We start from the raw sequence: 12,604 nt of genomic DNA on the forward strand, positions 1-12,604 counted from the left end.
CTAGAACCTTTTTTCCTTAATGATTTGTGATCTTCACTGGTGTCCATGGATTACATGAAATCTTTCCACCTTTATCCACCGTTTTCATGGTAGGTAGAACACGTCAATGTCATAGGATAGTACAAGGGTTAAATAAAATTTAAAAAGGAAGAATTCTTTTGTAGAGGTTTAAAGGTAAAATGTAGATGTGGAAAAAGTCACTTAATCTGGATCTGGAAAATGACTTTGCAGATATTAATGGTTAACATAGATCAGGAATAATGACATTCCAGATATCCATAATGCATATCTAAAATGTCGAGACTGCTCGTCATTGAAGAGTACCGTTTCAGATGCCCTGAAATAACAGCAGCATGATAGGAAATTGTCTGTCAGATGTGCCTCTCTGACACAAATTCAGCCAACGGCACAAGATCTGAAGATATTCTGGATCTCACAAACTCAAAGGCGACGTGTGTAAAAATGTTTTTATTTAGTAAATAAATCTTTAGCTATAAGACAGATTTACAGACAGGAGGAGCAGAACAGACAGCATGAGAAAGCGTCATCAGAGGAGTGATGATCAATATCAATGTCTGGTGCGGCGGCGGGATTTATTGATGTGAAGACGGAGGGAGATTGCTTCAAAAAAAAAGGCTGGTGTGACCCACTGCTGCTGCTGCTGCTGCTGCTGCTGCTGCTTTGGGAAGAAACGCCTGCTGCACTAAACCGATGGGTTGACATTTTAATTAAGAGCCTCACTTTTGAACTGATCGGATCAAGGAAACCGTCATTGGATTACAGCCTTTAAATGCATTTCTGCACTGATGGGACATCAGTCAGACACGTATCACCTTACAGTAACCACAGTTTCATGCATTGGGGGGCGGGGCTTCAGCCTGCAGAGGAGGACACAATACACGAGTGGCCGTTTCTGTGGCAGCGTGAGCCTCCAAATGAGCAGATAACCCCAGAGCGGAAGACGAGGACGCATTCAAACAGATGTGACTAGGATTTCTTTCAATAGGGTATCCAATTGAATTTGGACGGTGCCTCTGATGAATGACATGGCAATAATCAGAGGTTGAAGGGCGATAAAATATTAAACCACCATTCCAAATGACATGCTTGAGTAATCTCCTGCTTGTGGAACATCCCAGAGGGCTTCCATTCAAACCTAATGAACGGCGCTGGAATGACGCCGGAGATGGAATCAAGCCCTTTTCCATGTCATCCGTCACTTCCGCTCGTATTTAGAAGAACTGCTTCAATCGATTGAAAGTGTACTTCTGATGAAGCTACCAATTATTCAGACCCACTGAACACAAGAGGGCATCAGATCCGCACATTTCCACACGTTCCTCTCGTTTGCCTCTGGCCAGGAGGGACTCGTGCTCATCGGCTTGAATCATCAGGCAGAAACCCACAACAACCACGTCCTAAAATGGCCCAAAAGCCAGAGGTTATTAAGCTTGTACCACCATGAGGGAAAACTACCCGTATTACTGATGCGCTTGTGTTTAATCAGACAGATCTGACGTTCCTGACGGCACTTGTGGGCATCGTTTACACTGAAAAGCAGATTTCAACAGCAGGTTCACCACTAAGACAGGAAGTGTTAGATTTTGATGCACAAAGAGTTTGGAAAATCAACATCCTCCCGAAAACGAAGAATATTCTGCCTAAATAAATACGCACAGAAAACTTGAAGAGAAGTGCAGCAGAATTCTTGACTAGAAGGCTGAAAACAGACAGAAGCAGCCACCAAAAGAAAACATTTGTGACGTGTCACCAAGTGCTTTTAGACCCTCCTTTGACATGTGCAAGGCCACAACAGTCAAATATTCTTCAACTTAGGAGTTTTAGGAACTAAACTGAGAACACAACACCTCTGTCATGCGCCTTTTTGAAGTTGAAAGTTTTGTTTTTTTTTAGCTTTGCAACTCTTGAGGTTACGGCCACTTCCTGAACGCCAAACGACTTTGAGGGCCCGCCTCTTATCAGACCAAAAACCAAAAACAAAAAAACAATCTGCTGGATTGCATCCATCTCTAAAGTCAGTCTCAATGTCGTCACAGACAAAGCTCCGACTGAGACACGTCAGGAACAGATCAGGTGTTTTCTTCTGACACCTGTGAGGTCAACTGGTTGAAAGAAAAGGAGGAGCAACGGCGTGGCGGTTCTATTCTGCACCTGGAAGCTTTCACTCGCTCGTTAAAACAGCCGAAAACATGTGCAGAAACACTACGATGCATGAAAACAACAACGTGAACAAATGACAAGAATAAATACACACTCTTCAGTGAGCAATCTGCACTGACATGTACAGAATTCAACATGGACCCTTCTGAAAATGAGATCAACAAACTAAATCGGAGCTGCCGGGGAACGTCTTCAGCCTTTCAGCGACGAGTGTGGGTGAGTGGGTGTGTGTGTGTGTGTGTGTGTGTGTGTGTGGAGGGAAAGGAGGGTTTCAAACCGCCTGACAAACGTGTGACCTGAGACAGATCTGACCTGTGGAGCTTACACTACAGCGACGGAACAATAAACGTCAGCACACACACAGCAAAAACAACGTCAATGGAAAACTATGAAATGACTTCAATGGTGACAAACAGAGATTGGTTTTTGGCGAAAAACATGAAGAAAAATGAAACTTTTGATATGCGAGCTTCGTGAAATGCCGTTCCTCTCCCCTAAAAGTGAATTCTGTATTCTAAATGTATATATATATATATATATATATATATATTTCTCTAGTAAATATGGAGACATTCTGCTGTCTACCGTGCAACAGCCGGGATTTCAAAAACGCTTCTCTGCATTAAAGTTGGCCCCCGACACAAACGTTTCCCAATCCAACCCTCCAGGAGAGTTTTCCAGACATTTGCATGGATGTTCCAGTCATGTTGTGCCTTAAAACAGTCCAGGTTCTCTCAGTCTTTAATGCTCAGATGTTTTTGACCATCAGGCTGATGGAGAGAAGGCATTCAAAGGGGAAAAAAAGGTGTAACAGCTCTACAGTACCTTTACTATTTCATCAACAACATCTGCAGAACGTATGGCTTTTTAGATATCTGGCCTCCCTCAGAAGTGGAAGATCAACAAGAAAGCAGCACAAACTAACAAGTCTTCTTAACAAAATAAGCGTCTGTACAATCAGGCACAAGAATCCTTTAGTCTTTGGTAACACAGTGGAGGTGAAGCGCCAGATGAGGCTCAGGGAGATGAGGTCCAAGATGCTACGGTGGTTCCAGCTTTTTTTTTAACCTCTCAGATCTGAGGAAAGAGGGTGCAGCAGTGGAGCAGAGGGCGTAGAGACACCAGCACTACAAGTTCAAACATGAAGGAAACAACCGAGATCAGACCTTAGCTTCTTGCCAGATGTTTGATCTGGATGATCTGACTGCGGTGCTACAGGAGCAACCCTGGATGTTGGGCTACAGAGCTTTGAGCAGAAGATTATATTTGCATCTATAGAAATAAACAAAAACAAGCACGGGCCCTTCGATTTTCATTCTCCTGCTCTTGAGAGTTCATTATGCGTCCTGCCAGTTGCAGCAAAAATGTTTGGCAACTGATCCAAGAAAAAAAAAAGAACAATCTATGTATTTTAGATACATTTCTATTCTCCAGGACAGATGAAACCCCTGAACTTGGCAGGAATTAGGAATTTTCCAGCTGGTGTAGGGACTGACGCTGCAGATCCAGAGGTGTTGAGCCTGAGCCAGGCTGTCTGCCTTCATTCCCTTTGATGTGCAGCACAGCTCAGGTGTCATTTTCACTCTTTTTGTGAGGATGTTTAATGAAGCAGCCTGCATCACTCAACCTGTTCCGCTCAACTATTTCCAGCTGAAGATGCTTTAAGTCGAGGCTAAAGCAGGTTCATAAAATGGTGATGGAGGGGGTGGAATAGCAACTCAAAGGTGAGTGGAGGCTTGCTTGTTTCCCATTTGTGTTAAAGTCAGCGGCCGTGGGGTTCAGCAGCGGGTGCCCTCGATGGGCGACAGCGTCAGGATGCTGCGATCGTTGGAGTAGAAAGTCTCTGTGTCGCTCCAAGACCTGGAAACAGGCAGCAGTGACTGAGGGTTAGGAGGCTGATGCATTGGGTGTGTGTGTGTGTGTGTGTGTGTGTGTGTGTGTGTGTGTGTGTGAGAGAGAGAGAGAGAGACAGTGGGGCAAAGCCGTCACTAGCTATAGAGAACTCAACAGAGATCAGCATCTACCAAACCAAGCTGAGGAAACAGAAGATGAAAGGATGGACGAGTGATGGATGTGATGAGTGAATGAGGAGAAAGGAAAGTCTCCATAGATTTAGATGTGAAGCTTGGCCCTTTGTTCAGAGAATGACACTTCTTTTCTAGATTCGGTATTAATACATTCTATTCCTGTTTTTAATGTAGTTTTTGACCTGTGTTTTAAAGAACTTTGTGATTTTTTTACTGAGAAAAGAGCGTCGGTGGGGCAAAATGTGAAAGAAAAATCCAGAAAAATCACATTTATCTGTAAATATGGCGAAATATTAAGTATTTGGTCAAGAACAAAGGTTAACTCAGTACTTTGTTATATAGACTTTGTTGACAATGACAGCAGTCAAATGTTTTCTGTAAGTCTTCACAAGGTTTTCACAAATTGTTTCTGGTATTTTGGCCCATTCCTCCATGCAGATCTCCTCTAAAGCAGTGATGTTTTAAGGCTGTCGCTGGGCAACACGGACTTTCAACTGCCTTTTCTATGGGTTTGAGATCTGGACACTGGCTGGGCCACTCCAGGACCTTGAAATGCTTCTTACGAAGCCACTCCTTCGCTACTTGGGCTGTGTTTGAGGACGTTGTCATGCTGAAAGACGCATCCAGGTTTCATCTTCAATGCCCTTAATCAGGGAAGGAGGTTTCCACTCAAGGTAACAAGTGGAGGACAGAAGATCCTCTTACAGAAGAAGTTACAGGTCTGTAAGAGGCAGAATTCTTGCTTGTTTGTAGGTGACCAAATACTTATTTTCCACCATATTTAGAGATAAATTCTTGAAAAATCAGGCTGTCATTTTCTGGATTTTTTTTTCTCATTTTGTCTCTCATAGTTGAGGTTTATTGAGGATGAAAATGACAGGCCTCACTCATATTTTGAAGTGGGAGAATTTGCACAATTGTGGCTGACTAAATACATTTTTGCCCCATTTTGTATATAAATGAAATGTCATTGCTTGATGTCTTCAAACTTCTATATTTTCTTTCAAAAGTGATGAGACTGGTCTAAGTTAACTTATTAAACAAAACTTTCTGAATTCTAGAACAACATGTTATATTAGAGTGACTTTTCCCTCATAGTTTTAATAAAAGCAATACTTTCTATTTTCTGCTACACGAATAAGTATTTGTCCTTTAAATGTATGATAATTTGCATCCCACAAAATTTCTGGTGAAAATCTAACAAATGCCAAAACAAGAAACTTACATTCTCTTTAAAAAAATAAATTAAAAAAAGGCTGATTTTAAAGCTATATTTGATGTCAAAGAAAGGACTCTAAGATCTACATTGGTTTAGATGCTCCTAGCTTGTTCTCTGTAGGGATGGGATGAGCTTAATTGCTGGATATATGAAGCTGAATGAGAGTTATTAAAAGGAAAAACAAATCATGATAAACAAGCAGCAGTCTTCCCACTTATAGCATCTTTAAAGCCTTTTTTCTTTTATGTTGAAAACTCCGGTAAAGCAGGAAACTATGCATCAAACTTATCTTCCAGCCTACAGTAATGAGCTTATCATTGAAAATCATGCACTTCACTTCTAAGTGGCCTCAACTGGTACCAAAGTGACTTTTCAGAAAGAAAAGGGAAAAATATTTAGAATATTAGAATTTTTAAAATAATGGGTTGAGGGTCGGTGGCTTGTACAGCGAGTCATCCTGAACCAAAACTAGCGACCAGTCAGTCTAAGCTGTACTGTATTAGAACCACCTTAAGAAAAGTATATGGAATCATGAACGTCGTCTTCAAAACTGCTTCCACACCAAGAGTGAAAGCTATCAACACATGCAACATCTTTACGCTTTTATTCTCTTATGGCAGTGGTCCCCAACCTCCGGGCCATGGACCGGTACCAGGCCGGTATATAGAAAAAAAATGTTAAATAAATAAAAACAAATGCTAATTTTTGGATACTTAAGGAAGTTTAATTTTGGAAAACTACTGGATTCTGTTCAGCACATCCATCTGTCACCCGTCACGTGACTTTAAGAAGCTGCTCAGATCACAAAGCTGGTAGCCCAATGCTTAAAAGCTAATAAAAACCAAAAATGAAAACGTATTTGGAAAGTTTCTTAGCGGGAAAAGACGACAGTTTATTAACAAATCAGAAACAATTTTCACAAATCAACAACTTTGTTAAATTGCATCTTAGGTCATCTGTAAAAAAAAAAAAAAAAAAAAATATTAACGTTTTCATGTTTTTTTTCTTTTTTTAAACAAATTTTCTTGTACGCATTATACTATGAAAAACACGTTTTCAGAAAGCGGCAGCTTAAAAACATTACACGCAAACTTCGGCCCCTTTTTCGACCGGTCTGTAAAAATATTGTCTGACATTAAACCTGCCTGAAAAAAGGCTGGAGACCACCGTGTTATGGTACCATGATGTCATTTCAGAATAAAATGAGACAGTAAACTGCATAATTTTCAGAATAAAGTTCAGGTACACTAAAGCTTTTTCTTTTCCAGCATCCTTTGAAAATATCTAACGAAAACGGATCTTCGGGACGTCTGCACCTTTCTTTTGTATTTTATTTTTTAAGTAGATACCCATCACAAAAGTCCCAGCAAACCAACATCAACAGCGTTTACCATCAAAGTGCAAACAGGGATTACGGTCAGAACTTTTTCTCACAGCAGAGACCCCGACGACAACAGCGGCTCCACTCTGATCTCTACATGACCGCGTGAGATTTCAGAGGTTTTATTCTTCTGGTTTTTAGAATTAAACACAACTTTTTTTTATATAAAAAATGTATCAAATAGATATTTTATTTGATTTCTTTCACCCCTTGCCGTTTTGCTTTTACAGACGTCTTCTTCATCCTGAAAGGTAATCATGATCTTTGTCTTAAAACTATCAACCGTTTTCAAAAGACATGGTAAACAACAACAACAAAAAAGACACAATAAAGCCGCCCACAGTCTTTAAATAGACCCATGACTCAAACGGAGGTTGGACTGGAGGCGCTCTCACATGCCTCATCACTTGCTTGTTTATCAACCCAAACACCTGCTTAGTACATGGACTCAAGCAACCTTCTTCTCTACAACCCTTCTGGTAACACATGACAGAAAAATACACATATAATAAAAAGAAAACAAGCAAAAGCCCAGAACAAGCAGATTTATGACAAGAACAATACATTAACACATAAATAATTAAAAGAAAGTCGAACATTTCAGATACGTGAGGACAAAGACACACAGGAGAGGAAGAATGTGAGCGGCTGCACAAATACATACAGGATTACACCTACTATAAAATATCTAAAGCATCTGCTGCCTTCATGCGCTGAGACAGACTCTGGGCATTTGTACTTTGTAGGTGTTCGTAGAGTGGAAGCTGAGCTCCTTTAGTTTGAACCTTAAAAGGAGGTGAACTCCGTCCAACTGGAACAGCAGCACGTATAAAACAAGCACGCCCTCAGTGTTGGCCTCCAAATTCAAGATCCGCAGAAAAAATAAAAAGATTAGTAGATACACCTAAAGAGGATGTATTTTCTTTTAGGTAATGTCAGTCGAATGCTTTCATCTTCTACAAGTTTATTTAGTGCATGAAAGCCCAAAGAATACACAGGCATCCTCTGTATGTTATGCAAAATCCCTTTGCCTTTAAATATGAGTGCATTTCTATCCCAAAACATGATTCAGCTGCAGCCAGCATTCAACACTGCTACAGGCAACGGCAAGCAGCCACTTCCAATAAATACTGAATAAATACTTTGTGTATCATAGTAATAGTAAATATGCGAGCTATATTACGGTTAGCCGTCAGATTTAGAACACAGGAGTGGGTGGACACCCTTTTCAACATGGCAGTGTCCTAGCATTAAGGCAAAATGTGGATGAAGTTTCATGTCTTTCTCATTTCCTCGAACCAATGAAGCAAGGAAAAGCTCAAGGAGATGGGGGGTGGGGGGGGCAGGCGTGTTAGGTTAGCAGAGAGGTGTAAAAGAAGGGTAACGAGATGACTCACCCAAAAAGTGGGGGGTATAAAATTACAAAAGAGAATTCTGCCAATATTCTATTTACAATGTAAAAGCTCAGCATTTTTTTGTGTTTTATTTACAGCCTATTGGGGCACAAATTTCCTCTCTGTTGTATGAACCAAACGGCTTCCTCCCAAGGTCAGGAAAACAGATCAATCATTACTGCAGGATGGAAATCATTCCAATTAAATCAAGGGTTTTGAGGAAATCCCACCCTGAACTGACAGTGAATAGAAGTCAATTTCTGTGGTGGATATTCCACGTAAACTGGACTAATAATTATTTGGAAAAGCGCTGAAACAAAAAAGCAGGCTTTCTGCTCTCCCACTTAAAGTGGTTACATAACAGGATGATGGTATTTCCACAGATTAAATTCTGTCGGTGCAGCTGTTGTCTCCACTATTAAAGCTAATCCAGACTAGTTTTTATGTCCTAGTGTAGAGACGGCAGCTTCTGCTCCACTACAGTCTGCAGGTGGGGCAGCGAAGAAGAGGAGGAAGAGAATACAGTTTCATTTTTCATGCATGCAGCCATAACCTTTGTAAAAGAAAACACAAAACTTCAGACAAGCCGACATGCAATTGACACCACAACGTACTGAGCACAACCCTGAAAACGCTCGTGAATGGCGGTACATCTTCATTCCCCATTTAGTCAATACAGAGTTTCAAGAAGAATTGATTGCTCAGCGAAAAGCGTTGATCAGATCAATAAATCGATGACCTCACGGGGTCTCTGGGATTTAAGTGCAGACTGGGGAAACTGCGTGCTCATCTCCCAGGTCTTTAAAGCTACATGAGGGTAACGCTTTCCGTGAAGAATCAAACGGCTTATCATTTATCACCAAGAGGGCCAAAGTGACAGCATTGTAAAGTCTGCATCCGTTCAATAAACGGACATGACACCTTTAAGCGCATCTTTAGAGCTGCTTTGAACTCTGCAGCGTATACACATCCCCATTTGTTGCTTTAGTCAATTTTGATTTGACCATTGCCTGGAATCATCAAATTGTAATGAAGTGCATGAAAGATTAGATAGTTTCCTGTGAAAATCATCTAATCCCCATTGATTTTTATGGAAAATTACAGACAACAGAAAAGACAAACAGGAACGACAGAACAGATCATAGACGGTTTCAGACATTAGACACATGCGCCAATACACTGGAGTATGCACCAGTGGCACAGACATGACGTAGTGTAGCGTTCACACCAGCTGGGTGCGTAGAAAGGTCATCATGTCTGTAACTCAAAATGTCCTACCACCAAACTTAAATGTAAAAGTAAAAGCCTCAACAGTGCAGTTTATGCCACTCTAATGCAAATAAACTATAGTCATAAATCATCTTTTAGCTACATGAGACTGGCCTCTGCATCTATATGAAATGTAGCTTTTTAATCATGTTTGTTCAAATTACCACTATCCTCAACAATAAAAATCACAGCTGCGTCATGGTCATAGCAGCAGGCTTAATTCACGACACCAAAAGACCCTGGAGATTCATGGAGATCCATAATCATGGCTCCTTGATGCCCTGCCCACCTGTTGCAGCGGCTGGATGTGTGGCAATTGCTGGCGCCGGCTTTGCAATGTCCAGTCATTTGGTCCAGGAGGCTGGCCAAGCGGGAACAGCCACTTTGCCCTTGTTGGTAGCAGCACAGGGACTCCATACAGCTGAGGGCCTGCGCTGGGGGGGCTGATAGAGACTGCTGCAGAGCAAAGGTTGTGCAAGTGCAGAAAAAGAGCCAGAGACGGTGAGTGCAAAAGAATAAGAATGGTTGAAAGATGGGATGGGGGAAGGGGGAGAGAGATAAGGATGAAGAACAGAAGTGTGTGAGAAAAAAACAAGTAGAGAGAATATATTAGAATCAATACAAGAAAGACAGGCTGTCCCCCCCCCCCATTCGTCTCATCCATGTGTTATCTTCCACTGACAGAATGATAGGAGCAAATGGAGGAGGACTTATTGCATGCGGTCACAACACAATACATTAAAAACTTGCTACATGAAGGGACTGAAATGTCGCAAATAAAACATTCATTTCCACCTGCAAACAAATAAAAAACACACATTAAAGGGCAACAGGTTTAGACAAAAATTACTGGGAAAAATGTGTATTTTAATGGGATTAAAGTTTGATTCAGATCCTGTTAAAAAATATTGCGTCAAACTCAAGAAACTGGCAATGTGTCGAGGACTTCTCTCTTTGATCACTAGTACTAAAATAGAGTGAAGCTACGGATGCTCTGTGGTCGCCTGCCTCCTTAAATATTTTAATATTTTAAAATAATTTTTCAAAACATTATTAATGCAACCTTGGACTTGGCCCTGAAATCTCTGTCGACTCAGATGCATTTGTTAAGTGTGCATTATATTTAAAGAAAGACAGAAGAGTCTGTAAAAAAACAGCCTGGACTCTAAAATAATGATTAATGTGTGATAAAGAATGGATAAAGCAGCTTCTAAAGAGTTGCAGATACAAAACACAGAAGTAATAACACGGTTATGGATCACTATAATTGTCTTTCTTTTGTTTGTGTTTCTGGGAATTGTTGATTACTTGTTGGATAAATTTAAATAAAAAAAGCTCTTCAAAGAAATATACCGTAGTAAAACCTCTACAGAAGAAAGAGCGATCACATCTATAATGTGTAATGTTGACTCTCCTTTTCGTAGAAATAAGAGGGGAAAAAAAGAAAGTTTAATCAAAAACATGAAGACCTGTACAACTGGTTGCTTGATTACTAAAATCATTCTTTAAAACTATATAAATGATCTATAAAGCTTCCATCAGTTTAGGAGAAACCAAAGGTTTGACTGGGATTTGACCTTTACTCTGATCCACGTTTGGCATAAACTCAAACTTTTTTTGCTGTTTGGATGGCAACAGCGAAACACAGTGACTTCTAAATAAACTATGAAGCTTAAAGTGCTGAGAGGAAATAAATGCATGGTTCAGAGCTTCTGCTTCTCTTGTAACATATTGGTTTTCATTGGTGATGGAAATTGATTTGTGACGCTGCTGGGCAAAAGTTGGAAACAAATATTTACTCCAAACCGTTTAAAATGGTACAACACAATTATGGTCATCAAAGTTTCTCAGATTGTTGTTTGAAAAATACTCTCTATCTAATGACATCTTGCTCAAGGCACAAGTTAATAAATGAACTGCTAAAAGCTTAATTTAAGAACTGTAAATTAAATAGAAACACCCAAAAATGAGGATGTGTGATGTATATAGGAGTGGATCATTTCTGAAAAATATACATTTTGTTTTTTATTTAAGGATGAGGGCATTTCACCTTAGAGTAACGCTAAAGTACTCTCTATAATCATCTTATTTTGTTTAGAAAAACAAATGACAGAAGATGTTTGACCCTATCACCTGGAAGCAGAGTCTTACAATTTTACAACATCTGAGATGACATTTTACAAGTATAGTAGGGCTGCACGATATGAGGAAAACTTGTGATGTGTGATATTAGTGATCAATATTGCAATGACCATATAACTTGCGATAAATTAATAAATAGCAACAACAACAACATTTCACTGCAACAGTTTAATTTAAATAAGAGTCAAAATATTTTAAATTTTACTCCAAATGACCATCGACTACATTAGAGGCGTACATCTAACATAAAAGCTCCATCCGATTGGTCAACAACGTGAACAGCTATATCTGATTGGTCAAAAGCATAAAGGAAGTTATTCAATTTGTTAAATAGTTCAAGTTGCCATAAGATTGTTTTAGCTATTTAAGGTTTACAATTTATTGCGATTTTCGCTCAACTTTTGTGATATGGATATTGCACAGCTTGAAATTGCGATAACGATAAATTTGTGATTAATTGTGCAGGCCTAAAGTCTAGCATATATATGGAGTAAAAGTAATAGTAAAAACTGTTTGAATGGTTTTTAAGTCTCTTAATTTGTCAGTTTAAAAAAAAAAATCAAATTCAGACTAAAAAGGAGCCTCAAAACACCAAAAACACAGATAAATCACAAAGCATGATGAAAGCAGGTTGAATGGAAATATGGGAAACAAGCCAACATGCCACCAGCATTCTCTCTTTGTTTTAACTCTAAACCCATACCTGATCAACAACAGTGAGGGATGGATTGAGACCAGGTTAGAGAAAGTCAGGCACAGTGATGGTTAGGTGGGGGAGGACAGTCAGTCACATCTGGGCTGGGAAGGGTGAGGTTATTCATAAAAGGGCAGGGAAGGGCGGAGTTAATTGTGACTGGGTGAGACAGTATGGGGTCGTTCAAGTACAAGGTGTTTCTGACAGGAGGCGATGCAGAAACACTATTTTCCTTTTTCACAATAAAAAGCTAGCATGGGAGCAGCTGTGACATCCAGCCATGAGGTAATGAAGGCT

General features: G+C 40.0%; 1 protein-coding gene across 21 annotated transcripts in view; it reads right to left on the bottom strand.

The window, feature by feature from the left end:
- Positions 1 to 453: 453 nt before the first annotated feature.
- atp11b (ATPase phospholipid transporting 11B) overlaps positions 454 to 12,604 on the bottom strand; it is a 46,201-nt gene continuing 34,050 nt past the window's right edge. For 13 of the 21 annotated variants that reach the window (XR_013655567.1, XR_013655565.1, XR_013655566.1 and 10 more), the window contains 2 exons: positions 9,761 to 9,927; positions 454 to 4,041 (listed from right to left, as the gene is read on the bottom strand). Coding sequence is in view for 13 of the 21 variants with exons in the window: in XM_078946074.1 (XP_078802200.1) it covers positions 3,960 to 4,041; positions 9,761 to 9,927 (249 nt within the window). In the remaining 8 variants the exon portion in view is untranslated. The remainder of the gene's footprint in view (positions 4,042 to 9,760; positions 9,928 to 12,604) is intronic. The other 8 variants (XR_013655564.1, XR_002289993.3, XM_078946076.1 and 5 more) reach the window with 1 other exon arrangement.

Source organism: Oryzias latipes, chromosome 4 (assembly GCF_053564925.1).
Source record: "Oryzias latipes strain Hd-rR chromosome 4, Olatipes_Hd-rR_3.1".
Lineage (NCBI taxonomy): Eukaryota > Metazoa > Chordata > Actinopteri > Beloniformes > Adrianichthyidae > Oryzias > Oryzias latipes.